Source organism: Rhinopithecus bieti, unplaced genomic scaffold, assembly GCF_001698545.2.
Source record: "Rhinopithecus bieti isolate Rb0 unplaced genomic scaffold, ASM169854v2 scaffold_9203, whole genome shotgun sequence".
Taxonomy (NCBI): Eukaryota; Metazoa; Chordata; class Mammalia; order Primates; family Cercopithecidae; genus Rhinopithecus; species Rhinopithecus bieti.
Window position 1 is genome coordinate 390586 of NW_016806154.1, and position 13849 is coordinate 404434.

Genomic DNA, 13849 nt, shown 5'->3' on the forward strand with positions numbered 1-13849 from the left:
AATTATATTTTAATATTTTGAAAACAGATAAAATTGGGTAAAATATTTCCTTCTCTTCCTAATAATGAGAAAAGAATACTCTCAGAAAAAACAAACTGTGCTTCATGTTTATTTGGTTAGGACTGTAACTAACAGAATAATAAACACTAATATGAGTTAATATGAAGTAACTGAGTAAGGGAAAATGAGAATTGGGAAAAAAGAATGTAAAAACATATAGATGACTCCAGTTATTATCTTATTGGCTTTGGACAACAGGTTAAGCCAAAAAAAAAATAACAAAATTTTAAAGCAGACATCTGCAATGTGTAGTTCCCAAATCACCAGCATCAACATTGCCTGGGAACTTCTTGCCCAGCAATCTGTTTCAACAAGCTCTGTAGGTGATTCTGGTGTGTGCTAAAGTTTGAAGAACAGACCTTTAAATAAATTAGATAAATGAGAAATTAAAATTTACATGCAAAATAAAATGTAATTAATGAATCTAAATCTGGGTTGTCATGATAAGTAAGATGAATATAGGCAAAGTTACTGCTACTACAAAAGATGTAATTGATTATTTAAACATACAATTATGAACACCCAATGAGTATACACACACACTCCATTATGAATGAAAAAAAAATAGTCATTTTAGGTAGGCACAGTTAAAGCAGTGAAGGAAAAATAGAACAATTGCTAAAATAAGAAAATTACCTCGTTACTGAAAGTCAAGAAAAAAACGAATATAGTTGGTTGACAAGTTGTCATAATACCTCTAAAATAAAGCAAAAGTGAATACTAATCTGTTAGTTCTTCAAATTATCTATAGCCTACCTTAAGAACTGATTTTAAATATGTTAATATTTGAGTATGTTTAAGTTATTATAGCACTAGGAATAGAAGAATGTTTGTTGCCCTAATGGATGGAATTGTTTCAAATATATAAACAAGTATTTACCCACTTATCTATAATGAGCAATGAAACAATGTAATTATGCAATTAAAAAACCAGACTAAATTTGGAATTTCAACTATTATTACTTGGGTTTTCCAAAGAATTTGGCCTAGTGGTCTCTTAAAATTTCTTCAGTTACAAATAAGGATGTACATTAGTAACTAAACATTCAGACAGACATTTGATGACACTGGCCAGAAAATTTCAATTTTCATTCTTGAGGTTATCAAATGCCAGTTATCAAAACAGGCATAAATTTTAACAAAAACTATTCAAATGAAAGTTTTATTGTAATTAAAGTTTTAATTACATCTTATTCTCATTAAGTTTTTAATCAGAATAAAACATATTCAACAAAACTAAATGAAAAGGAAATAAAATGTTGATTACTTACCAGCCAGGGTACTTGTATGCCTAAAAGCTCTGACCTGGGAGTCTGACAAACCCGTCAAAAGGGAGATTACTGTGTCCATCATATACTCATCATAAATTATGCTATACTGACACTGTCGAATCAGGACTCCAATAAATTCACAAAAGTTTGAACGAAATTTTTTCCACTGAGGTCCAGGCATAGTAAGAGGATAATCACCACTGTCCTAAAAAAGAGAAAAGGAACACATTAAGCATGTCATATTATAGCAGTTTGATCAAAGCTTTTTTTTTTCCTTCCTACCTACATAGGAACCCTTTTTTGCAAAGTCATTACAGAAAGAAATAGGTGACTTTCATAGTACATTTGATTGCTTTATCTTTATTTGGTTTTGATCTGCCACAACTAAGTAATTCTTAAAGTACTCAAAATTACTATTTTAGAAACAGCATCCACTTTATCATTCTAAGCCTTTCGTTGAAAATAATAGTCTAGTTTGTTGTATTTGGATCTTAGTTGAGATAATTTGAAATAGTAAAAAAAAATTTTCGAAGTTTAGACCAGAAAGGATGATTGCCATTTGAATTTTGATCAAAGTAATAATGATACCTGTGTCATATCACATCTTTCAATGTTTTAAATTGAATTTTTAAGAAGTGATAATTTCAAAAGTATAAGCATTTCATTGGGAAGTCCAAAAATAATCTTATACATCCTAAACTCCAATCAAATTTCTTCAAATTTTACTACGAACTTGATTTTAATTCCACTTCATACACTGGACTGATTAACTTTTCTAAGAAAACAATCTGAGTTTTTGATATCACCAGGTTGTGTCATCTTGTTTAAAACACAAAACTTAGAGTACAACCCAATTGGCTAGAAGTTTCCCTCTCCATCTTAAGACACTTTAGTACAGGAATGGAATTTAACAAGGCAGAGAATGAGGAATTCTGTGAACATGGTTGCCTGAATATTCTCAATGTGCAGCTTTTTGTCTTTTTTAGAACAAAGTGCTGCTAGGCAAATTTGTTTATAAGTGAGGCCTTGAGCGCTGCTGGAGTCATAGGAAAGAGAACTAGTATGATATACGGAATAGCAGATCCCAAGAACAGGTAACAAAAAGCAGACACTAGAAGAGACTGGATTCAGAGTCAAAACCCCAAAAGAAAGTTAATGTTGGTGTTAGATGAGTTGTAGGGAGCACTACATGACTAGGAGTGTGAGTATAGATTGGAGAAGTTACATAGACTAGAAAGCAAAGATGCTTCCTAAAGGTATCTCACCAGCCTACCTGCTGCTTTTATATCACAAAACCCCACTATAGTAGAGTTCCTCTTGTTTTATACCAACTGAGAATTAGCCATTTTGTTATCCACAACAACTGAACCTGGGCCTAAGGGAAGTTACAAAGAAAATAAACGACCTAAACAGGCCCAACATCAAGCAAGGAAGGGAAGGCAGAATAATCCGCACTTTGGAAAACCTGAAAAAGAAGCATACTTCAATAGATTCAAATGTAGTACAACAAACAAACAAAACCCCTAAGGAACTAAAATATTTGATTTCTTAATTAAACAATTCAGTTCATGAATTAAAGAGAAGAATAATTGACAGGAGATACATGAGTAGCCTGGAAAATATGTAAGAAATATCTGAGGGAAAAAAATGTAATTTGCTAGATGAGTCTTCTGGAAAAGCCTTCTAAAATGAATGACATAGGATATTATGATCTCTTTATTCCTTTGTTCCTGCTTTTCACTGATCTGAAATGCATACATGATGCGGGATGTTCAGTCATCTTGCAACCATGAAGGGACCAGTTTGAGGATAAAGAATGGTTGAAGAGAAAAATGGGAGAAGTCTAGGTCCTTGATGTCTACTCCCACATTTACTCTACATGACAAACTCCTTTGAGTTTTAAGCCACTATGGGTCAGCTTTTCTGTTACTCAGAGACAAATGCATTCCTACTGTTGGAGAAGAATTATAAGCAGTGAAGAAAGATGAATTATTTAGTAAATGATTCTGGTACAACTGGTGGTCACTAGTGAAGACTAGCCTAGGAGAGAGAGAGACCCTGTCTCAAAAACAAACACAAACAAACAAGCAAACAAACAAAAAAACACAAAAAACTATATTCCACAGGACTCAACCAGGTACCAGGTACTCACAACAAAGCCTGGGGACAGGGCAGAAAAACAAAGAACACCTCTCTTGTTAACGCAGGTCTACAGGGGGTAATCCTGAACTTCTCAGGGAAAAGGCAAAATGTCTGGCTCACTTCTCTAGACCCTTCTCTTCTATAAAGTAGCCTCAATCTGGTGGGAAGAGGATTAAGAAATGGAGTCATCCCCAACGCACAGCAAAGACCCACTGCAACTGAGAGAAGAGTAGAAGAAAACACCCACTACTTGGGGGGAAAGAAGGAGACAAAACAATGTCCTGAGACCTGAATCCTATACCAATACTGAGAGGTTTGCCAGTATTAAAAGAGGGGCAGAACCCTTCACTGTTGCTTAATTGGGAATAGCCAAAAACTGTATGTTATGGCTTACTGTGTGAAGGCAACTAAGTAAAAGTGTTTCACGACTTCAGAGTATATCCGTGCAGAGCCCATTATTTGAGTTTTTGATGTTTAATAACTTTGCTAGAAAAATCTGTAAGAAAAGAAAAAAAGCATCCGCAAGTGATTAATGTAAGCCCTGTGTATGTTTGAGTGAAAGTACTACTTCAGGCACGCTGCCTCCTGGTAACAGCTATGCAGGGAGGAAGGGCCCACACTGCTACACTTCTGATCCCCTTTTGTTTTACTGCCCAAAGCTAAATATATATTTTTGATAACACATAACTTCTCTTTTACTAAAAGATAGTCTCTACCCATAGAAATGTATTTTGAAAACACTTACTTATTTTACACAGCAATTTTGCATCCATTTAAACTAACCTTTTATCAATAAAGCACTATTTATATATTTAAAAAGAAGAAAGAAGGGCAGAAGCCCCCACTGAACGCCAACCACAGACAACACAGAGGTTGGCTGCTACAGAAAGGAGAGACAGGAAAGCTGAGGAGGCCCCTTGGTGGCTCACAAAGCATAGTTAAACTGAGGGAGGATTAGGACAATAGATGTCCCCATCATAGCGCCAGGCAATAAGCAACACCAGTCTACCACTAGCGGAAGGGATAACAGTATGGAGAGAGATCCCCTCTGTAGCACTGGGGTGCAGACAGCAGAGGTATGTGAGGGTGAAGCCTGAACATTGAGAAAAATTTTGGTATCCTAAGCACTAGTCAATGGCACTTCATCACTAAAGAAATCTGAAACCTGTGATACATTAGTGATAGCAGCAACAAAACACAATTCGACTCAATTCCTGACTAGAATAAAAATGTATACCATTTGAAACTTTTAGTTTTTTTTATTTGTACCATGTGCAAATATCACTCTAAAAATTTTTTGGAAAAAGAAAAAATTTCCTGTATCCACTTCAAGAGCTTCCTAACTCTAATACAACTAGTTATAAATTTCTTCTTTATATACATACTTACACATGACATGTAAAAAGACGTATAAAGATGGGCAGTGGAGTAACCTCCTTATATTAAACAACTCTTCTCCCCACAATCTCTTCTTTCTCTGCTTTATTTTTTTCTGCATAGCATTTATTGCCATCTATCATATCATAATATTTTGCTTAGATATTTTATTCATTGGTTTTTTTTCCCCCTAACTAAAATGTAAATTCCATGAGGGTAAAGATTATTTTTTGCCTGGTATATTCAGTGCTATATCCTCAATGTTTAGAAAGTAATAGACACTCAAATATTCCTTGATCAAATGAATGAATCATTAGGCCAGGCAAGGTGGCTCATGCCTGTAATTCCAGCACTTTAGAAGGCTGAGGCAGCCGGATAACCTGAGGTCAGGAGTTTGTGACCATCCTGGCCAACATGGTGAAACCCCATCTCTACTAAAAATGCAAACATTAGCCGGGCATGGTGGCATGAGCCTGTAATCCCAGCTATTTGGGAGGCTGAGGCATGAGAATCACATGAACCTGGGAGGTGAAGGCTGCAGTGAGCAGAGACTGAGTTTGTGCCACTGCACTCCAGCATGGGTGACCGAGTAAAACTCTGTCTTAAAAAACAAACAAACAAACAAAAAAACAAAAAACAATTGTTTGAAACTATCCACATAAATATCTGTGAGGACATACCATATTCCTGAAATCAACAGAAGAAACTCCAAATTCTACAGTGCCATTCTCTAACTTATCACAATGTTATAGTCAGTGCTTAAGATGTAAAACCACATCTGTGAACTTATATATCACCATAATGGGAACAACTTTTCATTAAAACTTTAAGGATACTGAAAACCCTGACTGAGATTCGCTCTCTCAGGTGATCCTATACATTCCCAAACTCCACTGAAACATAGAGCTCCTTCCTGGTTTTTCTGGGGAACTTCTATTCATGTCTTAAAACTAATTCTAAGCATAAATATTTTGTGAAGCCCTCACACTTCAGATAATCAACTATCCTTTGGGTTTTCACTGAGTCTTGTATACTTCTCAGCTATTAAACTTGTCAAGGTATAATTGCAATTAGTTTACAAAGCTCTATCCCCCTTTAGGATGTGGGCTCATGATCTACAACTGTCTCTAAATATACAGTTCCCAACTAAAAGTTGGGCTACATTAAGTGTTCACTAAATGTTTATCAAACACAAAAATAAATTAATCTCATAAAATAAAGTTTGAAAACCAAATTGTTCGTTTATTCAACCCTTGTTAAAAAGTTATACCTGGGAGGGGCTTCAAGATAACTGGTTAGTGTCATTTCATACATCATCCACTAAGAAGAACAAAAATATTAAGTATACAGGCCAGATGTGGTGGCTCATGCCTGTAATCCCAGCACTTTGGGAGGCTGAGGTGGGTGGATCCATTGAGCCCAGGAGTTTGAGACCAGCCCGGATAACACAGTGAAACCCTATCTCTACTTAAAAACAAAAAAACAAAAAACAAAAAAAACAAAAAAACAAAAAAACAAAAAACAACAGCTGGGCATGGTGTCACGCTGGTAATCCCAGCTACTTGGGAGGCCAAGGCATGAGAATCGCTTGAGCCTAGGAGACAGAGGTTGCAGTAAGCTGAGATGCACCACCGCACTCCAGCCTGGGCAACAGAGCTTGACTCCATCTGAAGGAAAAACATACATATACCAAGCATAAAATCACAACCTGAATAGGTCATCCACTGGAATTCAACAGAAATGTGACAGGAAATAGTTAAAGGAAAAAAGGAGAAGAAAGCAAAGCAGCCTGCTTGGCCGGGATCACTTGAGAGCCAACAGAGACTCCTCAACATGGGGAGAAGAAAAGTAAGAGACCCTCAATTGTCTACATTCCCACAGTGGCCTCCTGCAATTCTAGCAATGGAAGAACCCCTTGATCCTCATGGGCCCTGAAACTATAATGAGCTGCCGAGAGACTGTACAACAGCACTGCTCCAGAGAGGAAGCGCATGCCGAGTCCCACAAATTCCCTGAGACCTGAACAGCAACAGCAAGGCACTATTTTAGAGCTCTAACCCCGACACACTCCATACTATCCTGGAGCCCAAGAGTGCTGGGCTGAGACACAAGAGACGATTGAGCTGCTGCCCCCAGGATATAAATGAGAAAGACCCTGGCCTACCACATCCGATCTCAGGCATAACTGAGACAAGGGCTACTACCACTAGCACAGTGGTGCGGAGGCAAGCGTGGTGCACATGTTCTCCACCTACCAGTCTAGGCTGTTTGCCACTGAAGGCAGCACTATCCTCACCAACAGCACGGTAGCAGCACAACTGCCACCACCCCCTACACAAGCATTCCACTGATAACCTGGGGATTACCTCGTCCCTGCCTACCACATCTGGCACCTGCACACACTATCAGAGGACCTGAGGACAACCCCACCCAGCCCTGGTTGCCCCAGCCCCATACCAGAGCACAGAACAGCCCAGAACACCAATGTTGGGACCAGAACACTCCTCTCAGGTACAGGATTAAGCCTACCTACCCAGCTACCACCACAGGTGGCACCTACCTGTATGCACCACTTGTGAGCCTGGAGACTGGCAGTCTAGCACACTGCAGCAACTGCCAACACCAGTGCCCACTTCCTGGGACACAGACGCCCTGCCACTTTCACAGCCCATGCCACACTGGCTGCCCAGTGTCCCAAGAACCCAAGAAATAATCCAGAGACTGCACGCATCCAAAATCAAAGCCAAAGAGTGCCACCCAAAGAACACTTCAGCTAACATCTTCAGGAGAAAGTCCTTCCATGCAAAAGCAAACAATTCAAAGAAGCAAACTGCTATAACAGATGTGCAGATATCAATTACAGACACAGGAAACATGAAAAAGCAAGGGAACTTGATATCTCCAAAGGAATACAATAATTCCCCAGCAACAGATGCCCCCCCCCCCCACCAAAAAAAAATCACTAAGTCCTGGAAAAGGAACCCAAATTATTTATTCTAAAGAAGCTCCGTGAGATATAAGAGAATTCTGAAAAACAATACAGAGGACTCAGCAAAACAATTCAGGATATAAACCAAAAATTTACCAAAGAAACAGGTATCATTAAAAAGAACCAGGTCAGGCGCTGTGGCTCGCACTTATAATCCTACCACTTTGGGAGGCTGAGGTGGGTGGATTCCCTGAGCTCAGGAGTTCGAGACCAGGTTGGGCAACATGGCAAAACCCCATCTCTACCAAAAATACAAAATATTAGTCAGACATGGTGGTGTGTGCCTGTAGTCCCAGCTATTTGGGAGGCTGAAGTGGGAGAATCACGTGAGCCCAGGAGGCAGAGGTTGCAGTGAGCCGAGAGATCACGCCACTGCACTCCAGTCTGGGCGACAGAGAAAGACCCTGGCAAACAAAAGAAAACAAAAAAACTCCCACAAATTTTGGAACTGAATAATTCATTGAATGAAATAAAGAATACATTTGCAAGCTTCAACAAAAGACTGGATCAAGCAGAAAAGTGAGTATCAGAGCCTGAACACAGGTCTTCTGAGATAATTCAGTCAGACAAAAATAAAGAAAAATGAACACTGCCTTTGTGACATATGAAATACCACAGAGCACCCACATGTTCAAATCGTCCCAGAAGGCCAAGACAGAATGAAAGGAGTTTAAAACTTACTTAATAAAAGAATAGATGAAAACTTCCTAAGTCTAGCAAGAGATACAGACATTTAGATACAAGAAACTAAGATCCAAAAAGGTCATCTTCATGGCATATTATAGTCAAACTGTTTAGAGTCAAAGAATTCTAAGAACAGCAAAAGTGTCTAGTCACATATAAAGAAACCTTCATCAGACTACCAGTAAACTTCTCAGCAGAAACCTTACAGGACCAGAGAGAATGGGACGACATATTCACACTGCTAAAAGAAAACAACAACAACAACAACAACAACAACAACAAAAACCTGCTAGTCAACAGCACTATATTCAGCAAAACTATCTTTAATAAATGCAGAAATAAATTTTTTCCCAAACAAGCAAAAGCTAAGGAAATCCATCACCACCAGATCTGTTTTACACAAAAAAACTGCTCAAGGGAGTCCTAAAACTGGATGTGAATGAACAATGCTTACCATCAAGAAAACACACGAAAGTATAAATCTCACTGGTAAAGCAAACACACATATGAGGAAGATAAAATAATCAAATGACACTGCTACAGAAAATCACCAAACAATAAAGACAAACAATAGGAGAAAAAGAAACAAATAATATTACAAAACAACCAGAAAACAATTAACACTATGACAGGAACAAAGGGTCATATAGTAATATTAACTTTGAATGTAAATGGATTAAATACTCCACTAAAAAGACAAAGACCAGCTGAGTAGATAAAAGACAGTATCCAACTACATGCTGCCTACAAGAAATGCACTTTACCTGTAAAGACACAGACAGACTGAAACTAAAGGGATGGACAAAGATACTCCACACAAATAGAAATGAAAAGTGAGCAAGAACAGCTATACTTATGACGAGTGAAACAAACTTTACATCAAAAACAGTCATAAAGACAAAGGTTATTATATAATGATAAAGAGATTAACCCAACAAGAATATTTAATAATTTTTAGTATATATGCACCCAACGGGGGAGCGTCCAGATTTATAAAGCAAACATTACTAGATCTAAACAGACTCCCAGACTATAACAGAGAATTCAACACCTCACTCTCAGCATTCGATCATCTACACAGAAATTCATTAAAGTAACACTGGATTTAAACTAGACCTTAAACCAAATAGACTTGACATTTATAGGACATTTTATCCAACAACTGCAGAATACACATTATTCTCCGAGATCGGACAAGACCAGGTGCATTCAGGGTGGTATGGCCATAAACAGAATACACATCATTCTCATTAGCACATGGATAGACTATATGTTAAGCCACAAAACAAGTCTCATCAAATTTTAAAAAATCAAAATCATATGAAATATCTTCTCAGACCACAATGGAATAAAACCAGAAATCAATACAAAGAGAAACTTTGAAAACTTTACAAATATATAAAAATTTAAAAAAACACTCCTGAATAACCACTGGGTCAATGAAGAAATTAAGATGTAAATCAAAACATGCCTTGAAAGAAATGAAAGTGGAAACATGACATACCAAAACCTGTGGGATATAGCAAAAACTGTACTAGGATCAAAGTTGATAGCAATAAACACCTGCATCAAACGAGTAGTAAGGTTTCAGGCCAGGCACAGCAGCTCACACCTGTAATCTCAGCACTTTGGGAGGCTGATGTGGGTGGATCACCTGAGGTTAGGAGTTCAAGATCAGCCTGGCCAACATGGTGAAATTCCATCTCTACTAAAAATACAAAAATTAGCTGGGTGTGGTGGTGGGTGCCTGTAATCCCAGATACTCGGTTGGCTGAGGCAGGAGAATCACCTGAACTTGGGAGGCAGAGGTTGCAGTGAGCCGAGATCACGCCACTGCACCCTAGCCTGTGGGACAAGAGCGAAACTCTGTCTTTAAAAAAAAAAAGTAGTAAGGTTTCAAAGAAACAATTTAACGATGCACCTCAGGAACTAGAGTAGGAAGTACAAACCAAATACAAAATTAACAGCAGAAAATAAATAATACAGATCAGAACAAAAATAAATGAAGCTAAAACTAAAAAAAATCAATGGATCAATGAAATGAAAAGTTGATTCTTCAAAAAGATAAAACTGATGAACCACTAGCTAGACTAACAGAGACCCAAATTAAAAAAAAATAGAAATGAAAAATGAGACATTACATCTGATAACACAGAAAACAAAAGATCATCAGAGACTATTATGAACAACTATACACTAACAAATTGTTTGATCATAGTATATTACCTTTTTCATGCGCTGTTGACTTCGGTTTGCTAAAACTTTTGTATCTAACTTCATCAGGGATATTGGCCTGTAGTTTCCTTTATGATGTTGTTGTTGTTTTTGCTGTGTCCTTATCTGGTTTTGCTAACAGGGTAATGCTGGCCTTCTAAAATGACTTACTGAGAATTCCCTCCTCTTTAAGTTTTTTGGAATAGTTTGAGGAGGACTGGTACTATTTCTTCTATCTTTGGTAGAATTCAGCTGTGAATCCTTTTGGGCCTGGGCTTTTCTTGGGTGGGAGACTTTTTATTACTGATTTAATCTCACTACAAACTCACTAATACACCATGATCAAGCAAAATTTACATAAGGCATTCAAGGATGGCTTAACATATGCAAATCAACAAATGTGATACATAACACCAACAGAATGAAAGACAAAAACCCTCTGATCATCTCAACAGATGTAGAAAAAGCATTTGGTAAAATCCAACAACTATTCATGATAAAAATTCTCAATAAACTAGGCAAAAAAGGAATATACCTCAAAATAATGAAGTTCATATACGACAAACTCACAGGTAACATCATACTGAATGGGGAAAAGTTCAAACCTTTTCCTCTAAGAACTGAAACAAAACAAACATGCCTACTTTTATAAGTCTTATTCAACATGGTACTGGAAGTCCTAGACGGACCAATCAGTTAAGAGAAAAAAACAAAATGCACCCAAACTGGAAAAGAGGAAGTCAAACTGTCCCTCTCAGCAGATGATATGATCTTATATTTAGAAAAACCCAAAGCCTCTACCAAAAAATTCTCAGAGCTGATAGCAAATTCAGTAAAGTGCTTTACATTTTTTCAACACATAAAAATTGGTTTCTATATACCAATAATAAAACAGCTGTAAAAAATCAAGATGGTAATCCCATTTACAATAGCTACAAAAAATAAAAGATCTAGAAATAAAGCTAACTAAAGGGAAGGATCTCTATAAGGAAAACTATAAAAGGCTGATGAAAGAAATTGAAGAGGACACAAACGAATGGAAAGACATCCCACGCTCATGATTCGCAAGAATATTGGTAAAATGTTGGTACCAACTGAAATTTTTTTTTTAAAAAGGTTGGTAAAATGACTGTCGCCTTTTTTATTTTTATTTTTTGCATTACTATAAAGAAATACCTGAGACTGGGTAATTTATAAAGAAAAGAGGTTTATTGGCTCAGGTTCTAGAAGCTGTATATGAAGCACAGTACTGGAGTCTGCTCATCTTATGGTGAGGTCCTCAAGGATGCTTATAATCACACTTAATACCACATTTTCTCACTCATATCCATCAGCTAAAAAGAAGGTGAAGGTGAGCCAGTGAATCACACGGTGAGAGAAGGAGTAACGGGGCAGGGGTGCCACACTTTAAAAAATTATCAGATATCTTGTGAATTGAAAGTGAGAATTCACTCGTTACTGCAAGGAGGATACCAAGCCACTCAAGAGGGATCTGTCCCCATGACCCAAACACTTCCCACCAGGCCCCACTTCCCACACTGGGGATTACATTTCAACATGAGATTTAAAGGGGACAAACATCCAAACCATATCAATGACCATACTGTCAAAAGCAATATATAGATTCAATGTAATCCCTATCAAAATACCAATGTCCGTTCTCACAGAAACAGAAAAAAAAAAATCCTAAAATGTGTATGGAACCAAAAGAGAGCCAGAATAGCCAAAGTAAAGTTAAGCAAAACAAACAAACAAATGAAATGAAATAAAACAAAAAAAAAAACGAAGCTAAAGGCATTACAGCTTGACTTCAAATTATATTATAAGGCTGTATTAGCCAAAAGAGCAAAGTATTGGTATGGAAATAACCACACATACCAATTGAATAGAACAGAGAATCCAGAAATAAATCCACATATTTATAGCCTACTGATTTTTGACAAAGGTGTTAAGAACATACACTGCAGAAAGTACACCTTCCTTCAATAAATGATACTGGAAAAAGTGGATATCCATATGCAGAAGAATGAATCTGAACCCCTATCTCTCACCTTATATAAAAAACTCAAGATAAATTAAAGACTTAAATGTAAGACCGGAACCTATAAAACTAGAAGAAAACCCAGGAAAAACAATTCAGAACACTGGTCTAGGCAAATAATTTATAGCCAAGACATCAAAAGCACAGACAACAAAAACAAAAAAGGCAAACAAGATACATTAAACTAAAAATAAAAAAGCACAGCAAAGAAAACAACAGAGTGAAGAGACAACCTCTTCAATGAGAGAAAATATTTGCAAACTATTCATCCAACAAAAGACTAATACCCAGAATACTTAAACAACTCAACAATAAATTAAAAAAAAAATAATCCCATTAAAAAGTGAGCAAAGCACACGAATAGTCAACTCTCAAAAGAAAACTTAAATGGTCAACAGGTATATGAAAAAGTGTTCAACATCCATAATCATCAAGAAAATACAATAAATGGGCAATGAGATATCATCTCAACCCCGTTAGAATGGCTATTATTAAAGAGAAGAAAAACAACAGATACTGGTGAGGAGTTGGAGAAAAGAGAACTTCTACACACTGTTGGTGGGAATGTAAATTAGTACAACCACCATGGAAAACAGTGCGGAGATTTTTCAAAAAACTAAAAATAGAACTACCATATGATCCAGCTACTATGTATTTATCCAAAGGAAAATAAATCGGTATATCAAAGGGATAACCACACTTGTAAGTTTATCACAGCACTATTTACAATAGCAAAGATATGGAATCAATCTAAGTGTCCATCAATAGATGAATGGATAAAGAAAATGTAGCATATACATGTGTATATGTATACATACACATACAGGAAACTATTTGGTTATAAAAAAATAAAGTCATTTGCAACAGTATGAATAGAATTGGAAATCATTATATTAAGTGAAATAACTTAGGAACAGAAAAACAAATACCACATTTTCTCACTCATATCCATCAGCTAAAAAACTTGATCTCATGGTGATAGGGAATATAATGATAGATGCCAGAGTGAGAAAGGCGTGTGAGGAGAAAACGGAGAGGTTGGGTAAATCATCAGATATCTTGTGAACTCAA

At 36.9% G+C, this 13849-nt stretch overlaps 1 protein-coding gene across 2 annotated transcripts in view; it reads right to left on the reverse strand.

Annotated features, from left to right (window-relative positions):
• Positions 1–13849, reverse strand: part of STAG1 (STAG1 cohesin complex component) — a 418116-nt gene that overhangs the window by 176546 nt on the left and 227721 nt on the right. For both annotated transcript variants that reach the window (XM_017874840.1, XM_017874839.1), the window contains exon 7: positions 1332–1536. In XM_017874840.1, coding sequence (XP_017730329.1) covers positions 1332–1536 — 205 coding nt within the window. The remainder of the gene's footprint in view (positions 1–1331; positions 1537–13849) is intronic.